The sequence below is a fragment of the Gorilla gorilla genome, chromosome 6, assembly GCF_029281585.2.
Source record: "Gorilla gorilla gorilla isolate KB3781 chromosome 6, NHGRI_mGorGor1-v2.1_pri, whole genome shotgun sequence".
Classification (NCBI taxonomy): domain Eukaryota; kingdom Metazoa; phylum Chordata; class Mammalia; order Primates; family Hominidae; genus Gorilla; species Gorilla gorilla.
This window is the reverse complement of record NC_073230.2, coordinates 106,736,637-106,756,872: the sequence shown is the minus strand read 5'-3', so window position 1 is coordinate 106,756,872 and position 20,236 is coordinate 106,736,637. Positions and strand designations below refer to the sequence as shown.

The 20,236-nt window shown below is 32.5% G+C and overlaps 1 protein-coding gene across 8 annotated transcripts in view; it reads right to left on the bottom strand.

Annotated features, from left to right (window-relative positions):
- Positions 1 to 20,236, bottom strand: part of CACNA2D1 (calcium voltage-gated channel auxiliary subunit alpha2delta 1) — a 494,639-nt gene that overhangs the window by 66,381 nt on the left and 408,022 nt on the right. For all 8 annotated transcript variants that reach the window (XM_055347564.2, XM_055347566.2, XM_055347565.2 and 5 more), the window contains 3 exons: positions 20,014 to 20,118; positions 1,589 to 1,667; positions 649 to 698 (listed from right to left, as the gene is read on the bottom strand). In XM_055347564.2, coding sequence (XP_055203539.1) covers positions 649 to 698; positions 1,589 to 1,667; positions 20,014 to 20,118 — 234 coding nt within the window. The remainder of the gene's footprint in view (positions 1 to 648; positions 699 to 1,588; positions 1,668 to 20,013; positions 20,119 to 20,236) is intronic.

Sequence of the window (20,236 nt, the reverse complement as noted above, 5' to 3'; positions counted from 1 at the left end):
CTAAATTTTGACTTTGTTTATTTTGTAGATCTTCAGCTATGTTTAAAAAGGAGTAGCAATTTTCATAGTAATTTATGATTATTTAAAAAGAATAAATATTTAAATTAATTACTACATTCTACAAAAAGTTATTTAACAGGCATGTTTTCAACTGAATGATGTTAGAAAAATCATCTCCTTGTTGTAACTTTATTTTAGATTGATAAATAGATCCACACGGGTTATTTGGGACGTATTTAAGTTCCAACTAGGTCCCTGTACAATTTGTCCAGCATAATTAGTGTTTAATTTTATACACAGTACCTACAATTTGAAGAAACTTTTAAAAATTATTTGCAGTAGACTCAAGTTCAAATTACATGAAATATATTTCTAGAAAATTTGACTTTATTTATTTTCTATGATGTTTGTAACATCTGAAAATAACAATATACTCATTTTATTAACCTGAGTTTTGGGTATTTGAAAACACTTGCAATGTTAATGAAATAAAACCAATGTATCACCAAGATACTCAGTATTTTAATATAGGTGTAATATTATAGATCTTTTCATTCTTGCTAATTTTCTCCATATTGAGCATATTTAAACCAGAAAAATATCTTTTACTTGAAAAAAATAATTTAAACAAGTTTTAAATAATCATACCTGAGTATTGATTCTTATTGCACCAATGGAAGGAATTTCATAATAATAACCTGAAATATACATATATGTTTTTATACATAAATGTTACTTTATAATAAAGGGCCACAAAATTATTTTATTTTATAAATATTTTATAAAGAGTATTTTGAAAACAATATATTTCACTTCAAAATTGAGCTAATACTGAAATATCAAAATTAAGAATGGTTAATGAATCTTCACAACAAACACACAGGCTTTGTGAAAAATTTCATTACATTTCTTAGTTACTATAAAATAGGTATTCTTCTATGAAGGAATAGGAAACATGGTATCATTAAAAATACTTTTTCATTGGATAAATTATTAAAGATGCATGATGGATAATTATTATATTTATATAAAATCTTTGCCTAAATATAACTTTCAGAAAAAATTTAGGTTCTTTTTCTTGCCATGGTATCACAGTTCATTTTTCAAATTAACATATGTTTTTCTCAGTAACATCATTCTTTCTGAATGAAAATATGAGCTCACTGCAAATATTTGAATTATCCTGGAATGTATAAGATAATATTTTTCAAAAACAGTAATTAAACCACTCAGAGAAAAAAATATATATGTCATACTCTCATATTTAAGCTTTATGAAATTCAGATATTGTTTCATTCCTAATTTTTCACGTAAGATTATATCTGATATATATCATTCAGTATAATTCAGTGTAATACATTATTTTATGAATGTGGAAATATAATCATATATCAGAATTTTCATATAATGTAATGCTAATGTCAAAATTTGTATGTGTTTTCTCTATAAAAACATGTTCAGAATCTTCCTCTTGTCTGATTCCTATAAAAGTTAGCTACAATTTTAGCGTATTTTAAATAAGTACACCTAATAACAACTACCAAAATAGTTTTTCTTCTAATTTATTAGGAGAAAACAGATTTGTTACCTTTGTTTTCACAGGCCATCCACTGAATAGGTCCTCTGTCATAATTGTGTTGACCAACTGAAAACGTGAATACACGTACCTGGATGAATTGAAAAATAGGTATTCATTAGGCTGAATAAAATTTAATTGAATGGCAAAATAAAACAGCTAAAATTTCTATTGAAAAGAGTGCTTTCCAGTTGAATGATATGACTAGAAAAACTGAGGCCAGTAAAGCCTTCAGAAAGGGACCAGAGGAAAATCACATAACCTATTGTAAACATAGACTCCAGTTGCTACATTTAAATTTGTACCTGAGAGTCCTGTTGCATATTCCAATCCTCAGACAGGAGCATGACTAATGTTTCATTCATAGAAAGTACATCTTTCATGGCCAGGCGCAGTGGCTCACGCTTGTAATCCCAGCACTTTGGGAGGCCGAGGCAGGCAGATCACCTGAGGTCAGGAGTTCGAGACCATCCTGGCTAACATGGTGAAACCCCGTTTGTACTAAAAATACAAAAAATTAGCCAGGCCTTATGGTGCGCGCCTGTAATCCCAGCTACTCGGGAGGCTGAGGAAGAATTGCTTGAACCAGGGAGGTGGAGGTTACAGTGAGCTGAAATTGTGCCATTGCACTCCAGCTTGGGCAACAAGAGCGAAACTCCATTTCAAAAAAAGAAAAAAGAAAGAAAGAAAAAAGAAAATATATCTTTGAGGTCCAACCTCACTTCACCTGTCTCACCTGGTTATATATATTATCTACATAGCTAGTCACTGCAAAAAAAGCTTATTTCCCTATTTCATAGGTATGTAGTAATGAAAAAGTATTCAGAAAGGTCATTGTACTTCAAAATTGCTTAACACAATTAAATTTTGTGATGGTTTTCACCATGGAAATATTTGGGATGCACACATATGATTATGTTGTTAGTATATTACTTATTTTCTATAAAAGTTGGCTGACACATATAAATAGATATTCTAAGCTCCTAGGATTTTTAAATATAATCAAAATATTGACTGTTCCTAACATGCTATAAAGTATGCAAATATTTTAAAATCAATAGAGAGTTTTTATAATTTAAATATTTATTGAAAGACATTGAATTTAAATAATAGTGTGAAAGTATAAAAGGTAAATTCCATGAGGTCAACCTATACTTAATAAAATTATTTTTACATATATATTGATTTTTACTAATTTAGTAATCTAAGTAAACCAATACCCTCAGCTCAACATTTTAGCTATTTCTAAAAATAGACATGCAGAAAATCACTTTTCCATGAGTTCAAATTCCAGTTTGAACTATGTTAAGAGCTTTTCCCTAATTCATGTTGACTGACTATTTGAATGGACATTTTCTAATTGTTTTGTATCTTTTAACTGTTACACATGATTTCAGAGTACAAATCTCAAAAGAGATTTCACATCTGTTCTCTGTTCTTGCACTGGTCTTGGCCACACAGATCACATTATAACAATCCCTGCCCCCAAAACGTATATCAGGGATGTTGCTATTTCATTTGTAAGGTTTTAGGTGAGCCACTCTTACATAATCCAGGTTTGCCTTAGCTGGTTATGTAAGAGGCCACATGGTGAACATAATCCGAGCTTTAAATACTTCAAACTGCAAGAATAAATAACTGTTTCTAAGTGAATGACAGAAGTTGGTTTTTTTCTCTCTCTCAATCTATCTTTCTCTCCAGGAATTCCCAATCAAAATGCAATGGTTTCATTTTCTTTAATTCATCAGTTAGGTCATTTTTGGGTCTGTCTATAAATTTCAATGTAGGGTTACTGCTTACAGAGTTGAGCTTCTAAATGGAAATATTTTTATAAGCAGGTTGACCACCCTAACTGATAATTCAATTTAAATGCCATACCCTAAACAATCATCAAATGAATTCAAGTCAGGGAAAAAGTCCAGATGCTCCAGAAAGCACTGGGGGATCTCCCTCATAACTAACATTTGAACCCATACCTCAAATTTTCAACGGAAGCACGGCTTTGCCTAGAAGTTCCTGTTACCACAACAATCATCTAGTAAAACATTTTTCATAAAATACTTTTCAGTAAAAAAATAAACAAGTAAGACTATATGAATCTTATATCTATGTCTCAGAAAGGCAAGCACTTCTAATAACATCGAGGCTACACTCAGATCCACACATATGATTATTTGACTGATGTTATCATTCAAATAGTCCAAATAAACACTAGACCCCCCCCCCTTAAAAAAAAGCTTGTTGCTTTATTTATTTTGCTATAGAAGTTTCAGTTAACTTCTATGTGTTTGCTTACATGGACCCCTCAGAGGTTGTCAAAATTAAGGTATTTGGGATCAGGGCTGGGGTAGTGCACATTCTGTCAGCTTTAATTATAATTTTTGAAACATGCCAAACTCTTTTTCAAACCTCTTTGTTCTTTTTCTTGCATAGGTTCTTGGCTACTTAAATGTAAGCTGCATTAACTAACTGAATCATTCCCATGTCATCAATGTATAATTTGTACCCCTTTTCTCAATTTTCACTTGCCTTGTTGTAGAGATTTTTAAAGACATTATTTTCCTGAAATTTTATTCCAAGTGTTTACTAAAATCCTAATTGCAAATGCAACCTTCTTTATAATTTATACAACTGCTTTACCATTACAATATTTACGCAATCTAATATACCCAAGATTATTTTATCTTGGGTTTACGTATATGTATGTATATAATACACACACACATACAAACACATATGCACATAGGTATTTAATGATTTTATGGATTATATAGATTATCTTAGAGCTTTCTATAATGATCTTATAAATATATATTCAGTTGAGAAAAAGTTTAATATAAGTCATTCAAAACTTAGGATCTATCGTAGTGCCTTACACACATTCTTTGTATGACAGTAAAAAATCAATATAAAAAAATTTCATTCCCTAGTGCCATACCATTGTTGAACTTGTTTTTTCTTTGTACATTTTAGCTAATTACATAAGAATTTTAACTTCACTGATTTCATAAACTTTCACATTACATATTGTATAGTGCATATACATAATGTATTGGTTAAATTTAAAAGAACTTTTGTGTACACAACTTTCCACTTGGAATTGTAAATGGTTTCATTCCTCCTATTCCATACTATACTACTGCCACCTTGTGGAATAGTCAATGAACTAAATTCCAGATGCTAAAGTCCACAGAGATGATTGATACCCTGCTTCTTCAGATGTTTTTTGTTTTTACTTCTTTAAACTTACGGTTCTTGTTTAACCTTAATTTTGGAGTTATAGAAAAATAAAGTGATTCCTTGAAATATGTACAATTTAAAACTTAAGGTAAATTACCTTCTCAAAGATGTGTATTTGTACAGTTCTTTTAAGCACATTTGCATGATCTTACATAAAAACAAAATGACATACAAAAATAACTCAAAATGCTTAACTAGTAGTCACACAAGCTAAATATTTCATCTTAACTCTCACTCAAGCAAATCACTTACATTAGAGCAGGTCTACATCCAGGCTAAGGCGACTTTTGTGGAGAAAAAATTCCTTTACTCATGCCTAGTAGTATATTTATAATCACAACACTAGGTTCATATAACAAATGCATAATGCACATGAAAATTTTTCTGTTGTGAGTAAAATGTTCCTAGAAAAGTAGCTAATTGTTTCTCAACATGTATGATTTTATGTAGGCTCATATTTCAAAATGTTTGCTTCTATGAAATTTTCATCATAGAGTCACACAAGACATATACAGTAACAGACGGCTTTGACAAATATTTTTCATAATGCTGGAGTACAGGTCTTCAACAGAAATACTGTGGGAAGCTAGTATTGAATAAACGTTGGAATGGGCTTTAAAAGTTCCAAGATTATACAATTTAGCTTCTATTGTAGTGCCTTACTCATAAATGAAAACAAACGTTTGTTAAAAACAAGTGAATAGATGCTTGAGTGGTTTCTACTTCTTACCAGAGGGATCTAAGACAGACTTTGGTGTTATCCAACATATCAATAAGTTCATTACAGTATGTGGTAAGAGCAGGACCAAAACTGGGCTATTAGTTGTCTTGCATTTTGCAATTTGGGCTGTTTCACTATACTTACATCATCATACATTCTTAATCTTTTTATTTAATAATAAATAAGCAGACATCCTTACTGGAGGTAAACAACTTTTTAGGCAAAATATACTTAGTACACTTATTTATGTACTATATTATTCCTTGAAAATAAAAAAATTTCTTATAATTCTGGATTCACACATAGTTATATAATTGTAAAAGCAATAGTAATTTGGGGAGCAGACTTAATAAAATTGAACTTAAGTCCAGGTGTGGTGGCTCATGCTTGTAATCTCAGCACTTTGAGAGGCTGAGGTGGGTGGATCACTTGAGCTCAGGAGTTCAAGACCAGCCTGGGCAACATAGTGAGACTCCCAACTCTACTAAAAATACAAAAATTAGCTGAGCATGGTGGCTCACGCCTGTAATCCCAGCTACCCTAGGGTGCTGAGGCAGGAGAATCGCTTGAACCCAAGAGGTGGAGGTTGCAGTGAGCCTAGATCACACCACTGCACTCTGTCTGGGCAACAGAGTGTGTGAGATTCTGTCTTGGTGGGGTGGGGGTGGCGTGGATGGGGTAATTAACTTAAAAATTAAATTCGTGGACAGGTGCAGTGGCTCATGTCTGTAATTCCAGCACTTTGGGAGGCTGAGGCAGGTGGATCATGAGGTCAGGAGATCAAGACCATCCTGGCCAACATGGTGAAACCCCGTCTGTACTAAAAATACAAAAATTAGCTGGGCATGGTGGCACACACCTGTAATCCCAGCTACTTGGGAAGCTGAGGCAGGAGAATTACTTGAACCCGGGAGGTGGAGACTGCAGTGAACTGAGATCACACCACTGCACTTCAGCCTGGTGATGGAGTGAGACTCCGTCTCAAAACAAAAAACAAAAAACAAAAAAAATTAAATTCCTATGGCTGTTTCATAGTTATAAACTTACATAATTTTACTTTTAGTTGTTTCAAAACTATTTTTCTTCTGAAAGAAACATTATAATTCCAAAAATTCAAATTTAGTATTACAGCTCTGGCCTACTTGATTTGAGAAGACTTTTAAGTAAGAGCAGTTTTGGCTATTTACAATGTATTACTGATTTGCTCCTTATATCCCACTGATTTGTAACTTTATCCTACAGTTCTGACTTCTGCTAATCTGTTTTTGTTTTGTTTTGTTTGAAAACTAAAATACTTGTCTTCAATTAAGAGTTTTCCAAAGCCACAGGGTCAACCTATTTTAAAAAGCCATAGGAATTTGTTTCCCAGCAGAACCCAGTTACTGGAAACTGTCACCTCAACAATTATCAGTTACCCAGAGTTCAACTTTAATTTACAATAGGCAAATCTCCAAAGAATAATGGAAATTAGTCTATGAAGAAAGCCAATAAAAGTAAAATAAAAACTTCAGCCTTCGAATCATGTTAGAAAAATGAAGTCAGAAATAGGTTTTATTAATCTACTCTGTGTACTAAAATTTTTGGCATTAAGCCTATGAAAATACTAGACTGGATGGAATATTTTAGGGTAAAATTCTAATGTGGTTTCCATAATTCACAAATACATCAGAATCCAGAGCATTTGACTAGCCTGTATCTCCAGTTTTATAGCAGTATGTAATAAATAAAAGTGTCCAAATTCACCTTTCACACTTTATTTTATAAAGCCCAAGGATCTGAAAGTTACTTGCAGCCTGCAAAGTTCTGGTGATCCACCTTAGCCTGTGAAAGCTGTAAGGAGCAGATCCCTGTGGGGAAGTCTTGCTGTCTGACTTGAAGGCAGGCTCCTGGGTGGGCAAATTATGATTAGCATAGCCACAGAGCTGCTCAGAGAAAGACATAGACAAATGGCCAGTCAGGTGCATTCTGCATGAGGTTATGGAATTCAGACTGTAGATTACCATCTTGACTCTGCCACTTAGTAGCCATATGACTTTCAGCAAGTTACTTTACTTTTCTGATTTTGATTTTCTTATTTCCAAAATGGGGGTGATGGTGATGATGATATTATTATTATATTATATGATTATTCCAGTTGTAAATGAAAAGTAAATATAAGGCATTAATATATGGAAATTATAAGCTCTGTAAGTATTAGCTATGGTAATGAAGATGATGATGAAGACAACAATGTCTTTTATAGTCAAACGATTAGTATTAAATGATGTAATATTTTCCATTAGTGGGTCTTTAGCCTTTTATGCCTCAAGAGGAACCTAAAATAACTCAAAATAACACCTTCCTAGATGAGCAAATTTGGTGAGCTTTATCATACTTAGCAACAAACCCTAATGAAAAAGGGTATTTTCTAAATGCCATTATGTCCACATAAGATATATCTATACGAAATTTCCCGTATTTATTGCAAATTTACAAATATGACCAACATATGTGCCAGAGGGTCTGACGGAGAGAAGAATTTAATCGATGTCTGTTGAATTCGCTCAAGTAAATAAAACAGAAAAACTGTTTTATAAACGGCAACAAAGTGCAGTAGTCATGTAAGTTTTGCACACACATTCACAAAGAACCAAGATAGTGTTTTTCTTATGTGTCTTACCTGTGGGTGTATGACATATTTTCATACTATGATATTTTTAATTCACTAGCAACTATAATGAATCATCCTCATAACATCAGATTATAAGGAAGTAATCTGAAGTTTCCTTTTTCTCTATATGCATTTAGTACTAGATAAAGGAAGAATAAGCTATGGGCCCACTGAATTTCCAAGCAACTTGCAGTTCTGCAAAGAGTATTATCAGCTGAGAGGTCAGAATATAAGCTGTATGGTGATTTATTTCAGATGTTTCTCTTGGGAAATGTCAAATACTTCACTGACACTGATAATGAGAATGCTCATGAAAAACTATGTGTTAGACTGATTAGAGTGAAGGGAAAGGTGCCATCACTACAATCATTTTTTATATAAGCGGAAGTGTTCCCTACTTATAAGACGACATATATAAGAACATCTATATCAGTTTTATTCTACATTCCAATATTTAAGAAAAAATGTTGTTTTTAATGATTTCCTTCTAAAAGAACAAAGCTATTTAATTTTTCTAACATTTATGAATTTTGTATAGATTAGGAGCATATTTATTGCCTATGTACTGATATGACCAACATATCTGCTAGTAATGAGCACCTACCATGCATCAAGTACTGTGCCATCCTTTAAGAATTCATTGGTATGTTTACAAATGTATACAACTACTTCATGGAGTTTATATTAGAGAGGAAGGCTCCAGATAAAAAGCAAAGAAAGCATTTAAAAAATTAAAAAATGGTAATCTGAGGGAAAGAAGACCAGGAAGAAAGAGGGTGCTGAAACAGAGAATGATAAAGCGGATGTCTGGGGAAAGAGACCACTGTAGAAAGGTTGACTGGGGGAAAATCCCTCTGAGAAGATATACTGTGAGCAGAGTTCTTAATCAGAGGAGAGAGCAGCAGAAAAACCAGCAAAAAGTGCCTTTCTGGCATAACATTTTAACACAAACAATGGGCAATCTCAATTCTAGGTAGTAAATTTTACTTGGAATTTCAAGTGCCATTTCTGTGCTATAAAGTTTACATCATATCATATACTCTGTGCATAAAGTAATACTTAACCTCATTTTTCGTTGTTTGTTTTAGATATTAAAAGGACTTTGTAAAATGCATTAAAGTCGTATTATTCAAAGCTAAAGATGTGCCTGGTAAAATATTCCTTAGTTTGAGGGAATGACAACATTAATTTTACTCTAAGAGAAACAAGTGTAAATGTTATGAGAGACAAGAACACACACACACACACACACACACACGTGCATAAAACTTGTCTTTTAAAATTGATGATCGCTCTACTGGCTGGGCATATTACATTGTAGTTATTGTTTTCAGCTTCACAGTAACCCCAGAATAAATACTTGGTTTTTATGAACAAAGGTAGAGCCCTATTTTAAAGCTAAAAATTTAAGAAGCTGTTGAAAGCATCAAAATATCTGAAATAAAAGTTTTTAGAAGCAATCCATGTGTTAAACAGAATTAAATGCTACACGTTAAATGTCTTTCATTATCATATATTTGAACATTTCCTCCAAAGGCTTTATTTTTGCCTGAAGAAGCCAAGCAGAGACATTAGATATGCAATAAATTATTTCCCATGGATTATTTTCCTTACTATCTGTTGAAAAACTGACAATGTTCACTCTAACTACATAAAACACATCTGCATATTCAGATATTTGTAACTTGGTTTAGATTTTATGAACTATTGACCATTTCTAGTTTGGATCTGAGAGCAAAATAGAAAAGACTTACTCAATCATTTTTTAAAGTAAATTCTTTAAAATAAGTATGTTAAGAATAATGCATTGTCAAAAATGGATTCGTTGTCAAGTGATTATAACTTTAGATGTGCATTCTTTATTTTGAAAGTTATTTCCTATCTATCATATGCTTTTTTCTCATTTGTTCTCATTCAATTTACTAGTTATTTTGGAATTTTTATTAATTTGAATGTTTTTTCATTTTTTAAATTAATTCTGAGAATTAAAGAATCAGAGAACTATTTCCTAACTGGCTAGGCAATCTTAAGTATGTATTGCTAAGCAGTCCCTTGGCTATTCTATGGAAAATAAAATAATTTTGCTAGCCCTGGAAATTATCTTTCAACTCTGTGTCTGGTTTTACTTTCCTTTATTCATTTGTTTGGACTACGTGATAGAGTTCATTTTAGTTTTGGCACTATTTTTAAGGAGGTCTCATGTACATGGGTGAGCCCTAAGGAATGGCAATGCTGCAGGTAAAGATTATAAAGCAAATGTATTTTAATTTGGAACAGCTGTGTGAGGAGATTAACGTGGATCCTGTTTTAAAGCTATACCTATCTATAATCAGGTAGATTAATTCCCAAGAGTAGTACATTTCACAAAAGAACTCAAACATTTTGTTCTAATTCTCAAACCTTTTGGCCTCATTAAATTGTGCTGTGTATCTCCTGCAGCCTCATTCATCAGCTCTCCAATTGTACCTCATCAGGCCTACCTGGATTGCTCTGAAAGATTTCTGATTCATCTAGATGAAATATGAATGTAAATGAAGCATTCTGCAGCCACATTAGTATTAAACAAGAAGCTTGGGGGAAAACAAAGAGTTAGGTATTTTTTTTAAGCTCACCGAACTTTCTTTCAAGATGTTGTAATTTTTCTGTATTTCTAAATTTTATTACATTATGGTAAGAACACAACATGAGATCTACCATCCTAACACACATTTAAATGTACAAGGTATTACGGCTGACTCTAAGTACAATGTTTACAGCAGATCTCTGGAGCTTATTCATCTTGCTTAACTGAAACTTTATGTCCACTGATTAGTAACTCCCCATTTCTCCCTTCTCCCCACTTCAGGCAACCACTATTTCACACTTCGAATCTATGAAATTGACCATTTTTGATATCTCATGTAAGTGGAATCATGCAATATTTTTTGATTGGTTTATTTCACTTGGTACAATGTCTTCAAGGCTCATCAAGGTTTGCACATATTGAGAATTTCCTTTTATTTATGCTGAGTAGTATTGCATTGTATGTATATACCACATTTTCTTTATCCATTCATCTGTCAAGGAACATTAAGGTTGTTTCCACATCTAGGCTATTCTGAATAGTGCTGTAATGAATATAGAAGTGCTTTTCAAGATCCTAACTTCAGTTTTTTTTTTTTTTTTTTTTGGATAAACATCCAGAAGTAGGATTTCTGGATGCTATAGTAGTTATATTTTTAATTCTTTGAGGGACCTCCATATTATTTTCCGTGGGTGCTGCACAATTTTGCCTTCCCATCAACGTTGTGCAAGGATTCCACCTTCTCCACATCCTCCCCAACACTTGTCTTTTGTTTCTTTGATAACAGCAATCCTGACAGGTAAGAGATGATATCTCATTTTGGTTTTGATTTATATTTCCCTGATGACCAGTAATGTACATTTTTTCATGTAGCTATTGGCTACCTTTGTCTTTTCTCCAAAAACATCAAGTACTTAGCTCATTTTTCAATTGGGTTATTAGAGACGTTTTGCTATTGAGTTGTAGGAGTTATTTTCATATTTTGTATAGTAACCCCTTATCAAATATATGGCTTGTAAATATTTTCCCAATTCCAAAAGTTGTCTTTATAACTCTGTTGATTGTTTCCTTTTCTGTGGACAAGAGTTTTAGCTTGATGTAGTCTCACTTATTTTTGGATTTATTACCTATGTTTTTAGTGTTGTATCCATGAAATCATTACCAAAATAAATGAATGCCATGAAGCTTTCTCCCTGTTCTCTTTCAGGAGTTTTAACATTTTAGGTCTTAAATTTTAGATTTTAATCCATTTTGAGTTGTTCTTTGTGTATGGTGTCAGATAAGGATCCAATTTCATCTTTATTTGCATGTCAATATTCAGTTTTCCAACACCATTTGTTGCACAATGGGGAAACCATTGTGTATTGTTTGCACCCTTATAGAGGATCAGTTGGCTATATATCCATGGAGTTATTTCTGGGATCTCTATTCTGTTCCAAAGGTCTAAATGTCTGTCTTTATGCTAGTGCCCTACTGTTTTGATTACCAGAAGCTTTGTAATACATTTTGATATTAGGAGGTGTGATGCCTCCAGCTTTAGTCTTGTTTTGTTCAAGATTTCTTCGGCTATTTCATGGTCTTTTGTAGTTTTATATGTATTTTAGAATTTTTTTCTATTTTTATTAAAAATGCCATTGGGATTTTGATGGAGGTTGCAGTGAAACTGTAGATCACTTTGGGTACTATGGAAATTTTAACAATATTAAGTCTTCCAATCCATTAACATGAGATGTCTTTCCATTGGTGTCTTCTTTAATTTCTTTCATCACAGTGTTACAGTTTTCAGTATATAAAACTCCTTTGTTAGGTTCGCCTCCTTTGTTACGTTTATTCCTAACTATAGTATTCTTTTTGGGTCTATTGTAAATGAGATGGTTTTCCTCATTTTCCTTTCAGGTAGTCAGTTGTTAGTGTATAGAAACACAACTGGTTTTTCAAATGTTGATGTTGTATCCTGCAATGTTACTGAATTTTGTTTATTTGTTCTAATGAGCTTTTTGAAGTCCTTTAGTGTCTTCTATATTTAGATCATGTCATCTGCAAAAGGAGACTATTTATTTCTGCTACTAATTTCTAGTTTCACTCCACGGTGGTCAGTAAGGAGACTGGGTATGATTTCAATCTGAATTTGTTAAGAATTTGTTGTGACCTAACATATGATCTATCCTGAAGAACGTTCCATGTGCACTTGAGAAAAATGTGTATTATTTCTATTGGGTCAAATGTTCTCTATCTGTTTAAGTCTATTTGGTTATAGTGTTGTTCAAGTCCTGTGTTTCCAGATTGATCATCTGTCTGGCTGTTCTATCCATCACTGAAAGTGAGGTATTCAAGCTTTCTAGTATTATTGTATTGCTGCCTATTTGCCCCTTCAGGGCTGTCCATGTTTGCTTTCTATATTTAGATGCTCTGATGTTGGGTGCATACATCTTTGTTATATATTCTTGCTGGATTGATGCTTTTATTATATAACATCCTTCTTTGTCTCGTGTCAGTTTTTTTTTTTTTTTTTTTTTTTTTTTTTACTTAAAGCCTGTTTTGTCTGATAAGTGTAGCTATCTATACTCTGTTTTGGTTCTTATTTGCATGGAATAACTTTTTTCATCTCTTCACTTTCAGCCTATGTGTGTCCTTAAATCTAAAGTGAACTTCTGATAGGCAGCATATAGTGTGGTTTTGTTTTTATCCATTCGGCCATTCTGTGTCTTTTGATTGGGGAGTTTAATTCAATTACATTTAAAATTATTATTGATAAGACAAAACTTATTATTGTCATTTTGTTATTTTCTGTCTTATTTTTCTTTTGTATTTTCTTTCTTCCTTTATGTTTGTCATTTTGATATTTTAAAGTTACACATGAACTTATTTAAAAAAAGTTTTTTAAAAAAGTTGCATTCAAACACAGAATTTTTAAGAGTACTGAGCATTTATATTTTACTAAATCTATCAAATTTCATTTTTACACATTGGCCATTTGAAAGATAGTATTTTTGTGGAAAGTGAAATGCTGAGTTGATAAACTTATAATGTAACATTAATTTTGTGGCTCTGGAATTAGTACTGCATGCACAACTTTAGATAACAATAAACAATTATCTTTGTTATTAATGTCTGTGGGCTGCAGATCGCTCACACAGGGTGGGTGTGTGTACAGCAGGCAATAAAGTTAGAACATGTTCCTCAATTCATCCACACACATTTGAAGCCATATTTGAAGATGGTGAAAAATATATAATGTACATATGTACACTATTTTATGTATATAAGCACACTACACATACACATATGTCCTGGGCATAAACAATTACTACACAAATGCTGTTGTTTTAATAAAATACAGATATACTCAAAAGTATAACTGAATTAAAGGTGGTTGCTATCATTTATACTCATTATTAGTGGACACGGAACACGCAAATACTTGTTTTCATTTATTTGTGGGATCTAAAGATCAAAATAATTGAACTTCAGGAGATAGAGAAGAGAATAGTGGTTTATCAGAGGCTGGGAAGGGTATGCTGGGGGTTTGTAGGGAGGTGGAAATGATTAATGGGTACAAAAAAATAGAATGAAAAAGACCTAGTTCTTGATAGCACAAGAGGGATATAGTAAATAATAATGGTACATTTAAAATAATGAAAATGTATAATTGGGTTCTTTCTAATGCAAAGGATAAATGCTTAAGGGGATGGATACTCAATTTTCCATGATGTAATGTGATTGCATGCCTGTACCCAAATATCTCAAATTCCAAAATGAACGTTTTATTCATTTAACATGGCCTTCTCACATTAGAAAATATGGGATGTCATTTAACTTCACAGTGCATATGAAATGTGGGACAGCAATGTTTCCAGAAATTAATACCTACTTGTCAAATTCAGAAACGTGTTCCATCTCTCTCTCAATCCCTCCTCTTTTCAAGATCTCTATCAATTAGCCTTTCTCAGTTTTGTATCTATAAGCTTTCCTCGTCTGAGTATCCTTTCATTCATCTTTAGCCTGTAATAATGTATAAGGTCTTCTATTGTAAAATAATATGCATATAATCATATGTGTGTACAGGTATATCTCATTTTATCATGGTTCTTTGTTGCATTTTTTACAGATTGGAGGTTTGTGGCAACCCTGTATCAAGTAAGTCCACTGGTGCCATTTTTCCAACAGCACACGCTAACTTCATGTCTCTGTCACAGTTTAGTAACTCTTAGAATAGTTTAATCTTTTTCATTATTATTACATCTGTTATAGTGATCATTATATCTGATACAGTGAATATAGTGATATTATACTGTTATATTCAGCAGTCCCTGAAGCTGGCAGAGGTTGGCTCATGAGGTGTAAGGAAAAAAGGCATCTCTATAACATAAAAGTGCAAGGTGAAGCAGCAAGTGCTGATGTAGAAGCTGCAGCAAGTTATCCAGAAGATGTAGCCAAGATCACTGGTGAAGGCAACTATAATAAACAACAGATTTTCAATGTAAAGAAAACAGCCTTGTATTTGAAGACAATTTTATCTAGGACTTTCATAGCTAAAAAGGAGAAGTTATTGCCTGCTTCAAAGCTTCAAAGGACAGGCTGACTTTCTTCTTAGTAGCTAATGCACTTGGTGACTTTAAGTGGAAGCCAGTGCTCTTTTACCATTCCAAAAATCTCAGGGTCCTTAAGAATTATGCTAAATCTACTCTGCTTATGCTCTGTAAATGAACCAACAAAGCCTGGATGAGAGCACATCTGTTTACAGCATGGTTTACTGAATATTTTGAGCCCACTATTGAAACATATGTTAGAAAAAAATATAATTGCTCACTGACAATGTATGTAGTCACCGAAGAGCTCTGATGGAGATTTACAAGGATATTAATGTGTTTTCATGCCTGCTAACACAACTTGCATTTTGTAGCACATGGATCAAGAACTAATTGTGACTTTCAAGTCTTATTAATTATTTAAGAAACACATTTGGTAAGACTATAGCTGATATAAATTGTGACTCCTCTTACTGACCTGGGAAAACCGAACTGAAAACCTTCTAGAAAGATCCACAATTTTATATACCATTACAAACATTCGTGATTCATGGGAAAAGACAAAAATATCGACATTATCGGGAATTTGGAAGAAGTTGATGTCAACCCTTGTGGATGGCTTTGAGGGGTTCTAGCATTCAGTGGAGGATGTAACAGCAGATGTGGATGTGGTGGAAACAGCAAGAGAACTAGAAGTGGACACTGAAGATGGGCTGAATTGCTACAATCTCATGATAAAACTTGAACAAATGAGGAGTTGCTTCTTACGGATGAGCAAAGAAAGTGGTTTCTTGAGATGGAATCTACTCCTGGTAAAGATGTTTTGAACATTCTTCAAGTGACCCAAAGGATATAGAATATTAGATGAACTTATTTGATAAAGCAGTGCCAGGGTTTGAGAGAAATGACTCCAAGTTTTAAAAGTTCTGTGTGGGTAAAATGCTATCAAATAGCACTGCATACTACAGAGAAATCTTTTGTGAAAGGAAGAGTCAGTCAATGCAGCCAGCTTCATTGTTGTCCTATTTTATGAAATTGCCATAGCCATCCAACCCTCAGCAACCACCACTTTGATCAGTCAGCAGCCATCAACATTAAGGCAAGACCCTCCACCAGCAAAAATACAAAGACTTGCTGAAGTCTTAGATGATCGTTAGTGTTTGTTATACATTTTGTGAATTAAAGAATAGAGTATTCTTTAATTAAGGTATGTACTTTTTTTAGACAAAGTGCTATCACACAATTAAGAGACTACAGTATATAGTAAACATAACTTTTATACACAATGGGAAAACAAAAAATTTGTGTGACTCACTTAATTGCAATATTCACTCTATTGTGGTTGTGGTGATCTGGAACCAAACCCTCAGCATCTTTGAGGTATGCCTGTGTGTGTGTCTGTGTGTGTGCGCACAACTTGACCCTGAGTTAACTGTCTTATTCTTCTATTTCTTAGCAAATTTGCCATGATTTAAAAAAGAAAAACAGCTTATATTTATATTCCTACTTCCTCATTCCTCATTTACTTCTCAACCATCTGTTGGCTTTTACTCATATCACTTTATGTAAGAGAGGTCATGCCAAAGTTATATACATGGTTCCTTGTTCCTGGAGGGGATATCCATTTGAAACAGATTTAAATATGTGTGGATATATATAAATGTATGTATGTATGTATGTATGTATGTATGCAGGCTTTTATATATGTATTACTGTGTATCACAGAACTTTGTCATAGCTTCTGAAGTTAGAAAAACAAACAATATAATATGCAGTTCCAAGAATATTTTAATTTTTGTTAGATAGAGACAAAATTAAATGAAACATCACCACAACTGAATGTTAACTACTTAATTTTCACAATTGCCTTGGCATTAATAAAGGTTATATGTTTTCAGGAAAAATGTGTGTGTCCTTAAAACACAGCATCAATATGTTAGCAGGACTGTTGAAGTTGAATATAACTTGATTTATTAGTTTTATAAAAGTACATGTGATATGAATCTTTTATCATGTGATTTATCTTGTCATGAAACGCACCTTTGTTTAAAAAGTTGAGCTCCTGTAAAAGGTGACTGGAATGAGAAGCTGTATTTCAAGATAATGATATTGAGATTGGACATTTTTAGGATCGATACATAGAAAAGAAGCTTTAAACTCGTAAATTCTTCACTAATTCAACCAACTGAACAATTTGTGAAAATAGTGGATGGAATACATTTGCTTTCCTTACAACATAAAACCTTGCGTGTTTAAAAAAAGAAAAAGATCAAATTAATGATATGCCTCCAAGACACTATGTGTTAATCCTGGATGTATAGAGAATTCCGAAACAGGAAAAAAAAAAACACCACATTTCTGAATTTACATAAAAGCAACTTGTTCTTATTTATATTCTTTTAGTTAAATCCACCTGAAAAAACCTTTATACTCTTTTAAAATCAGATATATCTCATGCACAAATTTGAATACAGAATGTAAAATTCATTGCCATCTTTGAGTCAAAAACTTTTCCTTTTTGAAATAAAGTATGTAGAGGTGAACAAGATTCCTAGTGGTTGCTTTGGATGATTACATAATGAAAGGAAAAAATGATTTATTTACACTTAATACCTATTAAAATGATATAAGTAGGGGCTTGCACTTATATACTTCTATCACAAAATAATATACTTAAAATTATGACAAATTATAAGACGCTAAAAAGTCTCTTCCAATTATCAGAGTAAGATTAATTTGTAAATTTTTGAGATAGTACATTTTATATTAATAGAGTTGAATTTTGTGTTAAACTTTTGTTATATTTGAATTCTTCAAAATAAGGAAATGCTAGATTATTTAAAATATGTGAAAGCAGCATATTCCTTGCCCCCAGTTATATTTTATAATTATAAATCTGTCCTGTAACAGCACTCATGCTTCCAACCTCTGTTACGTATTCTCAATTTATTTGTTGTGATGTATTAGGAACTATCACTGGATCTGTGCTCTGGGCTGCATGCCTAAAGTTCACAGTTAAACAGGACACTGTCCCAATATTGTAGATTTTTTTTTTTTTTTTTTTACTCCAGAGAGAACAGAGGAGAGATGCCATGGGTAGAGTATAGAGTGAGGGATATGTATATGGCTTTGCACAGTGTGCTATGGGATCAGAGGCCAAGCATCTAAAGGAGCCTACAGTGGCAAGGAGGTTCAGGGACATCTTCCAGGTGGTGAGGATTACCCTGAATTTTGATTAAGGAGTAAGAGTTATTAAATAAAGATATGCATATAATATATTAGTTAATGCATCTGCATATTCCCATTCATTTCTGATGATTTCTTTGAAAGGAATATTCGTAGAATCTAGTTATCACTTGAAAATATTCACAATCTATTAACAGCTCAGTTCATTTATCAACTTTTCAAAAGTAGTTCCTCTATACTATTAAAATCACCAGATGCTAAACAAAAACCAAAAGATGTACCCTTAAACCTTACATTAAACTGTGTGACACTGTAGTACATGCAGTAAGCAAAGAGTTTAATTAATTTGAAATTATATGTGTATTATTTCAGTCTTTTGATCATTTTCAAATACTTATAGGCCGAAAATTTTAGCACCTAGAGTATCTTAAAGGGTTCCAAAAATTTTCATCAGACTGTTCGCCATTATTCACAATATTTTGTCACCAAACCATCTGAACATATTCATTTTTGTCTCGCTTTTCAACACCCAATCCATGCGTGTTCCTCAAGCACATATAAAACAATCCATTAGAGCTAGTAATAACCACACCTTTCAAATGGTGAAAATTCCAATCAGAAGCAAAGTGAATGGGCATTTTACCCTGCAGAGTCTTCTTATATATAAATGTATGATTTTTGTAGAAATTTTTGAAACATCAGAAAGAGTTTATAATTTCTCATTACTTTTTAAATGAATCATTAGCATTTTAGGAAACCAGGTTGAGAATCACAGTATTCTTACAAAATGTGGAGTGTTGGTCAGAAAATTGAAATAAGCTGATAACAGGACTGCTAGAAAAAGTAATAGTTAGAGTTTTGATTGAAGCTGATATTCCTCCACAGTATCAGGTTCAATGAGGTCCCTCTCCATAATACTCCTCCCTTATAGTAAAACATACATTCAAATATATTCCAACTACAAACACTAATCTTCACAGTCTTCATTTGCTTATGAAATACTTTCTTTTAATACGTTATACCTATAAAAGGATTTGTCTTGATCTTTTCTTGAAAGGAATCAGTTTTCAAATGAGGATGTAGTTTTTGCTGTTGTAAACTGCCTTTTTGTAAATTTACAAAACAATACTTAGACATTTTTTGAGTATTTAGGAAATTTGAGTATTACTGCAATCTTTAATAATTAAATAATATAATAAATTTTATCCAATAAACCTTAAAGTTTAAAATTTTTCCTGTTTTACCATTCCTTTGATTTCTCTATTTTAATAACATTTTATTTACAATCTATGCATAAGAATAAAATAGGACCCATACATATACTTTATTAACATATTAGGCATGAGTTGCTTGTGAATATCATATAAATATTATATTTAACAGCTCTCTAATACACCTAATAGTTTATAATCTATGATTCATATGGCTTTATAATTGGCACAATCAGGTTTTAAATAAAAAATTCTCCCCTCACTACCACTACCCACTATCTCTTTAAAAACCACCTAGATTATTATTAAAATTTAAATATTATAAAATTACACTCACTTTTTTATCTTTATTGTATTTGGTAAATATCTCCTGGGCTCTCTCTTCTCCTCCATCCGTGAATAGCATAATAATCTTATTGCAGTTTGCTCTGGAAACATTATACTGTTAAAAACAAAACCAAACAAAACAATATGCGTATCATTCACAATAAAAGAGAAAATAAAGCTATATGGAACGAGCATGAGCAGGTTGCAAGTAATTAATGAAACATCTGCTCACA